A 12,254-nucleotide genomic window follows, 5' to 3' on the forward strand; every position below is an offset into this window, starting at 1 on the left:
CTCCTCCTCCTCCTCCTCCTCCTTCTCCTCCTCCTCCTCCTTCTCTTTTTTCTTTTAGAACAGTTTTAGGCTAACGGCAAAATTGAGCAAAAGATACCTTGGTTTCTTATCCACCCTGATCCTTATGCACCCCACTGTTAATGTCCCTACTCTAGAGGTACATTTGTTGAAACCATTGGAAAGTAAACTTTGGCATGTTCAAATCTTTAAAGGACGTGTTTGAAAAGTAATTTGTGATAAGGCAGCTTCGAGCTGTGAGCAGAGGCTTTTGTGGAGTGGATGTGAGTTGGTTGTGGCTGAACTGTCTGAGTGGTGACAGTCAAGACACGTAACTAAGGGCCCCTGGCCACTTACACCAGGCTGAGGCAATTCTTGCAACTCCTGGCCTTTTTTCTCCATGGTTCTTTCTTTTTTCAGGATGTCTACAGAGGGGACCTCGAAGTCTGCAACCTCTTCGCATTGGCTTTGTTTATTTAGCAACAGGCTTTGAAGTTTCTTCTGTTTGCTGCTTTGTGGTTAGGGCTGAACAGTTCACTGACGGTGTGTGCTGGGTTATTTATCCCTTCACCCATAGAAGGATTCTTCTCACAGATGAAACTGCTACAGACCTTTATGCACAAGTTGGCACAGCCATAAAATTTCAACTTCTTTGAGGAAATAAACGGAGTATGATTAGATGCTACAGCTATAGCTCATCAAGCTGTCAGCATCTCTTTTCCAGGACGATTCATGTGCAGATACCGAGGTGCCCATGTTGCAGATTTTAACCATTGGCTAGGTCTGTAGCAGTGTTACACCGTTGCTAGGTCTGCAGTAGTGTTACACCGTTGCTAGGTCTGCAGTAGTGTTACACCGTTGTTAGGTCTGTAGCAGTGTTACACCATTGTTAGGTCTGTAGTAATGTTACACCATTGTTAGGTCTTTAGTAGGGTTACACCATTGTTAGGTCTGCAGTAGTGTTACACCATTGTTAGGTCTGCAGTAGTGTTACACCGTTGTTAGGTCTGCAGTAGTGTTACACCGTTGTTAGGTCTGCAGTAGTGTTACACCGTTGTTATGTCTGTAGTAGTGTTACACTGTTGTTAGGTCTGTAGTAGGGTTACACTGTTGTTTAATTTGTAGTTCACTAGTGACATTGACACCAAGCATCATTTCATATGTCATTTGTCAGAGGGACATCATCTCTTGTGATAGGTCTATTTTTTTAGATTGGGTTGCTCCGTTTTCTTACTAAGCTTCAGGAGCTCTTTGTATGCTTTGGGTAGCATCCCTTTATCAGATGTGTGCAGATGTTACCAACCCCTTCCCACCTTTGGATTATCTTTGGATTGTCATTCCATCAAAAATGACTTTTGCCCAGCACATACTTTTAATTTAAGAATTTTATGAAGTTGGCTTACCAGCGATTTCTTTCTAGATCAAGCCTTCAGGGTGATATCTGAAACAGACAACAGAAAGCTCAAGGCTCCCTTGAGTCTCCTTCTTGCTTTCTTATCTAAGAGTTTTGTGGCTTCTCCTCTTTCATTTAGACCTAATATCCCTTCAGAATTATTTTTGAAGTTGAGATCTGTATTTTGGTTTGGTTTTGGGTTTTTTTTTCTATTAAAGATTTATTTTTGTTATTTTTAAGTGTGTGTGTATGTGTGTGTGTACACATGGGTATAGGTACCCACAGAGGCCAGAGGTGCTGCTCTGATCTGGAGCTAGAGTTACAGGCAGTTGTGAGTCTCCTGACACAGGTTCTGGAAGTCAAACTCGGCTGCTCTTCATGAGCAGTATAGGCCCTAAACCACCAAGCTGGCCTTCTAGAACTGTCCATCACTCCATCTCTTGTCCCAGACTGGTGTCCTGTACCATTAGTTGCGAAGATTTTTTTTTTTTGAGACGATATCTTTACCTTATCATTTGTTCCTTTGTCACATACAAGTTGATCAGGTCTGTGTGTGACTTCTTTGGGAAAAGGCTCTATTCTATTCCATAATCTGCATATTCTTATGGTGATACCATACTGTTTTAATGACCGTAAGTCTTGAACCCTCAAATTTTATTCTTCTCCTTTGGTACATAATGCACAATTCTGGTCTTAGGCTGTAGCATTTATTAGCATTCTTAACGTGTCTTTCTGTGATATTGATTTTGTTGACCAGGTTGGGGAGAAAACCAACACCTTCACACTGGGTCTTTCTTGTTTGTTTATTTAGAATTGTACTCTCTGTTAGTTCTTCAATGTTGTTTGTAAGAGTTTGAAGTTTTCCTCATATAGATCTTATGCTTATTTTGTTAGATCTATTTTTACTTAAGAATTATATTTCTAGCTGGGCAGTGGTGATGCAGGCCTTTAATCCAAGCCTTTGGGAAGAAGAAGAAGGAGGATCTCTGATATTGAGACCAAGCTGGTCAGTAGAGTAGGTTCCAGGACAACCAGGCTACACAGAGGAATCCTTCCTCTCCTCTTCTCTTCTCTTCTCTTCTCTTCTGTTCTCTTCTCTTCTCTTCTCTTCTCTTCTCTTCTCTTCTCTCTCTCTCTCTCTCTCTCTCTCTCACACACACACACACACACACACACACAATTCTAATGTAAATAGAATTTTTTAAATTTCAAATTCCAGTTATTCCCTATCTATGAAAGTGACACACCATAGCAACTTGTCTTTCCAGAACTCTATTGAATCTTTTGTATTTTTCTACTAAAGATAATCCTGTTATCTGTGACTAAAGACAACTTTGCTTCTTTCCAATCATGTCTACTTTTGCTAGTCTGTCTACTTCCTGAAAATCAGTGGAGAGGGGGAAATCTATAGTGACGTCCCCTCTCTCACCTCCAATATTAGTAATTTGTTTCTTCTCGTTCTTAACTTGGTTAGGGATTAATTTATTGTTGTGTTCCTTTCTTTTTTCTCTTTCTTTTTTAGTATTTATTTATTTATTTACACTCCAGATTTTATTCCCCTGCCTTGTCCACCCTCCAACTGTTTCACATCCCATACCTCCTCCCCGCCTCCCACCCTGTCTCCACAAAGATGTCCCCCCTCCACCCACTTCACCTGACCTCTAAACTCCCTGGGGCCTCCAGTCTCTTGAGGGTTAGGTGTATCATCTCTGATTGAACACAGACCCGGCAGTCCTCTGCTGTATATGTGTTGGGGGCCTCATATCAGTTGGTGTATGCTGCCCTTTTGGTGGTCCTTTTGGTGTTTGAGAGATCTCGGGAGTTCAGATTAATTGGGACTGCTGGTCCTCCTACAGATTTAGGGATCGTTAGGGTTTTTTTTTTCTACTGTTTTTCTGTTTTCACTTTCTACTCTATTTTTATATTTTCTTCCATTTGAGTTTAATTTTCTTTTCTTTTGTCCCACTTTCTAGCTAGTTTTTTTTTGTTTTTGTTTTTGTTTTTGTTTTTGTTTTTCGAGACAGGGTTTCTCTGTGTAGCCCTGGCTGTCCTGGAACTCACTCTGTAGACCAGGCTGGCCTCGGACTCAGAAATCCGCCTGCCTCTGCCTCCCAAGTGCTAGGAGTAAAGGCGTGTGCCACCACTGCCCGGATTCTAGCTAGTTTTATAAGCAGTCACTGATATAAATTTTCTAAGTGTTACTCTGGTACCTCCCCACATGTTTTATAAGATGTGATTTCACTTTCACATGATTGAAATTTCTTTATCCTTTACCATGTGTATTGTTATTATTAGTATTTTTTGAGACAGACGCTCACTGTGTAGCCCTGGCTGTCCTGGAGCTTACTATGTAGACCAGCTGCTTTTCTTGACTTCTACTTTTAAGCTTATTGTAGTTAGGGGACATGTGTTTTCTGTTCTTTTGACTATTTTGACATGTTTTACGGCCAGACTGAGATTGCTATTGTGGAGCCTGTTTGTGCTGCTGTTAGTGAGTGCAGTGGTTTAGTCAGGGTTTTATTGCTTCAATGAAACATCATGGCCAAAATGCAAGTTAGGGAGGAAAGAGCTTATTCGGCTTACACTCCCAGATTATGATCCATCATTGGAGGAAGTCAGGACAGGAACTCAAACAAGGCTGGAACCTGGAGGCAGGAGCTGATGCAGAGGGCATGGAGGAGTGCTGCTTACTGGCTTGCTCCCCATGGCTTGCTCAGCCTGCTTTCTTACAGAACCAAGGACCACCAGCCCAAGGATGGTCCCACCTACCATGGGCTGGGCCCTCCCCATTGGTCACTAATTGAGAAAACACTTTACAGTTGCATCAATGGAGACTCCTTCCTCTTTGATGACTTTAGCTTGTGTCAAACTGACACACAAAACCAACCAGTACAAGTAACACAAAACATCAATTAGAGCCAGTTGACAGCTGGTGCTTTTCATCTACGCTGTCTTTATGGATTTTCTGCTTACTGCCTCTTGCTCCCTCCTTCCAAGCTAGTCTTGAATCCATCTGGATCAGTCCATTTGATCCTTCTCCTTTGTTTGTTTGTTTGTTTCCTTTTCTCTATAGATTGAACTCAGGACCTCATGCATCCTGGGTAAGTGTCTTACCACTTATATAGCCCAGACTTTGTTAAATTTTGAGACAGAGTCATAGAGACTTAGGTTGGTCTTGAGCTCACCCAGATAAGCCTTCAATTTGTGGTCAGTCTACCTCAGACTCTTATGTAGCTGAGATGTCAGGCCTGAGCCACAGGCCTATCTGGACCTGCCCATTTCTGATATAGGGGTGTTGAAGTCTCCTTTTATGATTGTGGGTATATTTCAATTTCTCCTTTAAGTCAGGTCAGCTTTTTGCTGCTTTGAAGCTTTATCGTTAGGGACGTGTGTACTAGTTATTGTTATATCTTCCTAGAGAACTGACTCTTTTTCATCATACAAAGCTTCTTTCACCCTTGATCATTTCCGTTGCTCTTCAGTCTGCTTTGCGGGGTAGGAACACATCTTTTCCCCTTGTCTTTTGATTAGTGTTAGCATGGTATATTTTCTCTTCTCCCATCCATCCATCCATCCATCTATCTATCTATCTATCTATCTATCTATCTATCTATCTATCTATCTATCATCTATCTATCTAGGTTTCTCTGTGTAGCCCTGGGTATCCTGGAACTCACTTTGTAGGCCAAGCTGGCCTTCAACTCTCAGAGGTCTGCTTGCCTCTGCCTCCTGAATACTGGGATTAAAGTTGTGCACCAGCATGCCTGGGTCCTTTTTTTTTTTTTTTTTTTTTTACTTTTACTCTAAGATACCTGTATATTTAAAATGTGAGTTTCCTTTTAATTAATTAGTTTACATCCCTTTGAAGATTCCTCTCCCTCTGCTCCTCCCAGTCTCTCTCAGAAAGGGTTATTCCCATGGATATCAACCCACCTTGACATATCAAGTTGCAGTAGGACCAGGTGCTTCTTCTTCTATTGAGGCTAGACAAAGCAGCCCAGTTAGAGGAGAGGGACCCAAAGGCAGGTAATGTAGTCAGAGACAGCCCCTGATCCTGCTGTGAGGAGGATCTCACTTCATGGGAGTTTTTTAGAGAAACTAGTTGTGTCTTGTTTAATCTACTCTGTAAATCTGTGCCTTTTAACTGGTGTGTGTATATCGGTATTGTATTGCCATTGGTAGTGGAAGTGATTATCGATACAGTGGGATTGATTAGAGCTGCCTTGGTGATTACTGTTTTCTCTGTCTCTCTGCGTCTCTCTGCATCTCTCTGTCTCTCTGAGTCTCTCTGTCTCTCTGTGTCTCTGTGTCTCTCTGTCTCTGTCTCTCTGCCTCTGTCTCTCTGTCTTTCTCTCTCGTCTTTCCCCTCTTTCCACTATTTCCTTCTCCTCTCCTTTTCCACTCTCTGTGGCACTCCCTTCGGAGCGGATGCCCTCAGCCAGGTTTTCCTATTCCCATTTGTTCCGTGAAGGTTTCCACTCCTGTAAGCCCTGATTCTCCATATTTGTCTACCTCTCTCCAATTTGGTTTTGACTTTGACCTCACTTCTTTGGAAGATTGGGAGCTGTTGGTTGTTTAGCTCTGCTTTTTACTCAAGAGAAAGTACCGACATCCACACCTCTCTCATGTGGAAGCCAGAGGTGCCACATTCGTTCTTAAACGGCTCATGTTCTATAAATTTCAAATGCCCATTGTACTCTCTGCAACTGCCATATAAATTTAGCACTCTTGCTTTGCAGCATGCTCAGTGAGCCTGTGCACATCACAGCAGTCCTTAGTACCACACCTCTACCAACACTGTGCCTGAAGTCCCCCCAGCTGTCCCTAGAGAATGTTGCAGCCCTGTGGGCTACACAGCTAGCCAGAGCAGAGTCTCAGCCTATTGGTCACATTCTTGAGACTACGTGAAGTCCGCTTTCAATCTGTACTTTCTGAGACTCAACACTGGTCCTGAGTCATGGGGTTGAGAAGGATGAGGCACTGTGTAAGGATTCAGGTGCTGGGGCCTACCAATGACCCCTGTGTGGTCCAGGACACTCTGTACCACTGGGAATTAGCAATCATAGCAGCTCAAAAGGCTCACAGGGGTGAGAACAACACAGGTTTGCTCACAGCGCGTGTGATCAGAAAGCGTGCTCCTTATGACAATTCAAAAATACTGTCTCCTCTCTGTCATGACAGCCAAGTCCATCAGAGTATGGGCTCCTGATGGCAGTAGTGACACTGAACAGTGGGACTGACAGACAGGGTTCCTGAAGGGGAGGAATCACCTCCCAGGGAGAAGGGTAGCACCAAGGGAGAGGTGATGGGAACAAGAAGTGGCCTGTGTGCCCCTGGTAGAGCTCACACTACTCAGGGCATGTGCTTGGGTTTCAGATCCTGATAATCCTGACCTCAAGTTACCAAGCCTCTCAGGACAGGTTGTAGACACAGCGTGCAAGGTGTGCCAGGCCTACCTGGGACAGCTAGAGCACGAAGACATTGATGTCACGGAGACCAGCACCGAGGCCTTGTCTGAGGAGGAATGGAATGACCTGACACAGCAGTACTACTTACTGGTTCAGTAAGATGCCACCCTACTGCCTTGGCACCAGAAGGGGTCAACTGCACGTGCACACAGTGGGGTGCATGTTTGGGTGCTGGAGCACGTATCTGGGTATTGATGGCACTTGCCTTGATGTTAGAGTGCTTGCCAAGTGCATGGGCATCACCTATCTGGGTATTGGGGTACTTACCTAACTTGTCTGAGGTTGGGATGTCTCTTGAGTCCTGGGGTACCTTCTGATATTAGAGCACCTGCCTTGGGGTATCATGAGTGCCTATCGGCTGTCGGGGTACCCAAACCTTCTGTTATTTGTTGAAAAGATGTCACTACCTATGGGTGTCTTTGGGGGATGCCATCTTCTTTTGTACCACCCCAAACTTTTCATGTTTGAGCTCACTTGGACCACAATAGCCCTGGTAAGGTTCTACTGCCCAGGGCCTGGAAGACTCTGAGAGGTGAGTGAGGGTGGACTGAGGTGCTCCCCTGATCTTCAGACTGTCAGGATGCTGATTGCCCCTCGCCACCAAGGCCCACATGCTGATGCTGCCTCCCTGCTCTCCTGCAGCTCTCCAAACTTTATGGCGACCACCAGCAAGAAAAGAGGGGTTGGCAGCAACCCAGGCACCCTAGGGGGACAAAATCAGGGAGGCAATGTGTGTTTCAAGGGTCTGTGGTCCCTCTCATAGCATCCTGGATATTTTTAGCCTTTGACCCTTCTTTCTCTCCCTTTGATATCAAACATTTTCCTTCTCTCTTCTCCCTGCTCCTTGCCCCCCTCCTCCCTTCCTCTCCTCTTTCTCTCCCCTCTTTTCTGTTGACTTACACCTGTGATCCTAGCACTCAGGAGGCTGGGGCAGGAAGAATGTGAGCCCCAGGCAGGACTAGGCTATGACTGAATCTGAGGCCAGCATGGAGAAGACGGCAAGATTCTGTTTATTTTTTAAACCAACCCTGAAAATTACAATATAGTTTTTGAGACAGGGTCTAACATGAGTCACTACTCCTGAACCCTTCTTTGTGCTTTCTTATTCTTCTTTAGAATCTCCACTGCTTCCCAAAGGAAACATGACAGTGTGACGTGCGTGGCTTGCTGCCTCCTTTTCCTGACACTCTTGTTGTTCATTTCTGACTATCTTTCTTTTATTTCCTTTAAAAAAAACATCTATGTGAGCTGGGCAGTGGTGGTGCATGCCTTTAATCCCAGCACTTGGGAGGCAGAGGCAGGCGGATGTCTGAGTTTGAGGCCAGCCTGGTCTACAGAGTGAGTTCCAGAACAGCCAGGACTACACAGAGAAACCCTGTCTCGAAAAAACCAGAGGGGGAGGAGGGAAAAAAGATGTTTTCTCTGGGATAGAGTTCTCATTTTGCAGACATATGCTGCTGTCACGTTGAGATGTTACGCTATTGTCTTCTGGCTCGTGATGTTTTGTTTAGAAATTTTTGGCTGGTATTTTGGCTCTTCTCTTTTTCTCCAGATGCCGTAAGACTTTGTGTTTGGTTTTTAGCAATTTGCTTATTAGGTTTCTAGGAGTGCTTTTCTTTGTATGTACCCTTGTTTAAGTGTGTGAGGCATCGTTTAACTGTAAGTTGACATTTTTCTTCCAGAGTTAAACTCTGACATTTCTACAAGCGTTGCCTCTTCTTTATTCTCTCTCTTCTCTTTCTGGAACTCCAAGTACATGTGTGTTATGCTGTGTCCCATGTGGCTCTTACCTGGTCTTTTTCCTTTGTGGCAGTCATGAGAGTCCTCCTGATGCACTTGTCTGTTCCTGGCTGTGTGCTGTGTCCCACTGACCTAACACTAGGACAGTGCTTTAGTCAGTAAATGCTCGTGACTTAATCCATCAAAGGAGGCACATGCCCTGCATTTACTCTTCTTCTCAGGAGCTGTCCTCACACCCCCATATGAGTCATTCTAAAGACAGGACAGTTCCTTCCTGATGAAGTTGGTTATATCTTCATATTTATTTGCCACTGCACAGGAAATTATTAGCTACAATTAATAGGAAAAAGTTGACATTGACAAACATGCTTCACATTGGCTTAAGAACTATGTTTCTCAAAAAGCATTGTATAGAGAATTAAAATAGAAGCCACAGCCGGGCGGTGGTGGCGCACGCCTTTAATCCCAGCACTCGGGAGGCAGAGGCAGGCGGATTTCTGAGTTCGAGGCCAGCCTGGTCTACAGAGTGAGTTCCAGGACAGCCCGGGCTATACAGAGGAACCCTGTCTCGAAAAACCAAAAAAAAAAAAAAAAAATAGAAGCCACAGACTGAAGACAAATCCACTGTCCACAAGTCCAACCAAGGTTCAAATTTAGAAGCTGCAGAGTTTGCTACAGTAAGTTAGGGGAAAGAAATGAACCAAATTAAATGCTAAGTTTGTAGAGTGCTTCTTTATCATACTTGAAGCCCTGAGGTCATTCTCCAGAACCTCGTGAACTAAATGTGGTAGCCCATGCCTGAAACCCCAAACATTCAGGTTGAACATGACTGTCAACCTGACCCCATGTCCTTGTTGGTGACTTCAGACTTATAGGAAAAGGCCTGACTTAGAAACCCATCATAATCTCAGAATATAAGGGCAGCGATCTGTAAAGATGTCTGAGCAGGCCTTGGAATTTGAGGGTACACTACTGGCACCTGTGAGACAAACATCTACCACAGTACCTGCAAGGACATGGGGTCAGGAGACAGTAGCAGGAGGATCAGAAGTTCAAGTCATCATGTGCACAGCAAGTTCAAAGCTTGCCTAGGCTCTATGAGACCCTGCCTCAAGAATAAACACTGAACAGACTCTTTATTAAATACAAATCAATTGTCCAATCAGACTAGTTAAGTACCCAGTGTTGGAGCTTTCCAGAAACACAGGTTAAAGCCACAGCGAACCGTTGGTTGTAGCTCCTGTAAGCCCAGGAGGATCTTGAACTCAAAGCAGCTTGGGCTATATATGAGATTTTATCTCAAAATCTGCAAAAGGAAAAAAAGAAACAACCCAAACCACCCATGATGGGACACCTCTCTGCACACCAAGATGTCTGAATTGAAGACTCGGAGAGACCAAAGATTGGCCTGAGTCAACAGTTCTCGTGCACCACGGGCAGGAGTGTTGAGCAACAGCATTTGAAGCAAGAACTACATGCCCTATGACTCAGCTCTTCTATCCCTTCAGAAATGGAAGCACGCAGCCTCAGAAAGACTCACAAGCCCAGACCTGACAGACCCTAGCTGTGTCAGAACAAGGGCTGCCAACGGCACAGCCATGGACAGATCTCCCAGTTGTGAGACTAAGAGGCACTACATAGGAGAAAAAGAGGAGACGGGGGATCAGATAGAGGGGAGAGAGAGTGTGTCTATGTCACCATCCATGGATGTAATGTTCAAGAAAGGCAGAGCCTGTCCCTGTGGTCGAAAGTGTGAATGATAGCTAGCTACCATCGGCTGGAACGTAACACTAGAGAATTTTTCTGAGCAGCCCAGGCTGTCTGTAGCCTGAGCTGGCGGTAATGACACAAGAGTACACATGAGCAAAAATGCCCAAACTTCACTTTTCCTGTGTGAGCTTTCTATACTCAGCCATGTTTTCTTAAACCGATTCAAAAGAGAACCCCGAGACTTCGCCACTAGGTGGCAGCATTGTGCTCCCATGTGATATGGTGTGACCCTTTCCGGTGAGCAGGCTGTGACTGTCCACTTAGAAGTGCCACGACCTATGAGAGCCTTGGAGAGTGTTTGATTCTTATGGAGACTTGCAGAGTCCCAAATGGATGCTTGTGTGTCAGGACCCAGAAGGCCAGGAGGCTATACTTCATGGGACCTGCAGGGATCCCGTCTGTTCTTGGATGAGCACGGATATGTGTAGAATCTGAGCATCCTCCGTTGGTTCCAGGCTCCTGCCCCTTTTCAGTTGTCTCTTGACTTTTACCGCTTCTATCCTCTCATTATGTGACATGGTGATGTGGCGTGGTGACAGATGAGTCTAGTGCTGGCTCACCTTCAGGGATGACTTCCAGGGCCCAGGCTCCAGTGTCCTGCTGAGGCCATAAGGTTCCCTTCCCACCGGGACAGCAAAATGCTTATCTCTCTGGATAGCATAGTAAGAAAAGCGTACATGCTATCAGGCCTTTATGACAATACCATCCCATTACACTAGTCTGGCCCAGCTCTATGGACCGAATGGTGTTGTGGAGACACTGCGGGCTGTCTGTACCTGTTTGCACCATGTACTAATGTAGCAGAGCTATCCCATCATCACGGAGTTAACCAACATGTAACATCTGCAGAGGGAGCTCACATCCAGTGGACCAGTGGCTTTGCTTGGTATCTGGTCATCAAGAGGCAAGATCACTCTGTCAATGCCAACCTGTCCCCTGCTCCCGGGGGTGGAAACTGACTTCACTAGGACTCTTGCTGTCATGAAACTCTAACCCACGTGGCCAGGGATCACCATTATTCACTCTCTCCTTTCCCAGTAGGTAGACAGAACACAAATGTCTCCTGTCCCCGAACCCTTGCTTCCACCTCCAGGGCTGCAGCCAGCATTGTAGTTTAGCAGCAGGACAGTATACAGGGAGCTTGCACTGAACATTCTCCATTGTGCTGGGTCTGCCCACATATGGAGGGTCCCGCAGAACATGAGAGGTGCTACAGGTACTGTGGTGGATGTCTGTCTCCCAGGTGTCAGTAGTGTACCCTAAAATTCCGAAAGCTGCTCAGACATCTCTCCTGATCCCTGCCCTTATTTCCCGTGAATATGATTGGTTTCTAAGTCAGACCTTTTCCTACAAGTCTGTAGTCACCAATGAGGACATAGGGTCAGGTTGGCAGTCATGTTCACAGGACAATAAGCTGGCTGCTACTGTGGACAGATAGGTCCACATTATAGTTTGGCTTCCTTTCAAAGAGACTTTCTGACAACAGTGCAGGTGGTATCTTTGCACAGGGACCCACCCATCTCTAGTTTTCCTTTGTTACAGGATTGCTGTCCTTTTCCATATAGACAATCCATAGGTCAGGGTTGTTTGTTTGTTTGTTTGTTTCAACAGGGTCTCTCTACTGTGAAACCTTGGCTGTACTTGAACTTGCTATGTTAAACCCTGCAGGTCTAAAACTCACAATGATCCTCCTGCCTCTGGCTCTGCCTCTGTCTCTGCCCCTGCCCCTGCCCCTGCCCCTGCCCCTGCCCCTGCCCCTGCCCCTGCCCCTGCCCCTACCCCTCTCTGCCCCTCTCTGCCCCTCTCTGCCCCTCTCTGCCCCTCTCTGCCCCTCTCTGCCCCTCTCTGCCCCTCTCTGCCCCTCTCTGCCCCTCTCTGCCCCTCTA

General features: G+C 45.5%; 1 protein-coding gene across 3 annotated transcripts in view; it reads left to right on the forward strand.

The window, feature by feature from the left end:
* Nucleotides 1-12,254, forward strand: part of Ttll8 (tubulin tyrosine ligase like 8) — a 42,418-nt gene that overhangs the window by 24,012 nt on the left and 6,152 nt on the right. For all 3 annotated transcript variants that reach the window (XM_028753732.1, XM_028753733.1, XM_028753734.1), the window contains one exon: nucleotides 6,767-6,953. In XM_028753732.1, coding sequence (XP_028609565.1) covers nucleotides 6,767-6,953 — 187 coding nt within the window. The remainder of the gene's footprint in view (nucleotides 1-6,766; nucleotides 6,954-12,254) is intronic.

The sequence above is a fragment of the Grammomys surdaster genome, unplaced genomic scaffold (assembly GCF_004785775.1).
Source record: "Grammomys surdaster isolate TR1022 unplaced genomic scaffold, NIH_TR_1.0 125953, whole genome shotgun sequence".
Classification (NCBI taxonomy): Eukaryota; Metazoa; Chordata; class Mammalia; order Rodentia; family Muridae; genus Grammomys; species Grammomys surdaster.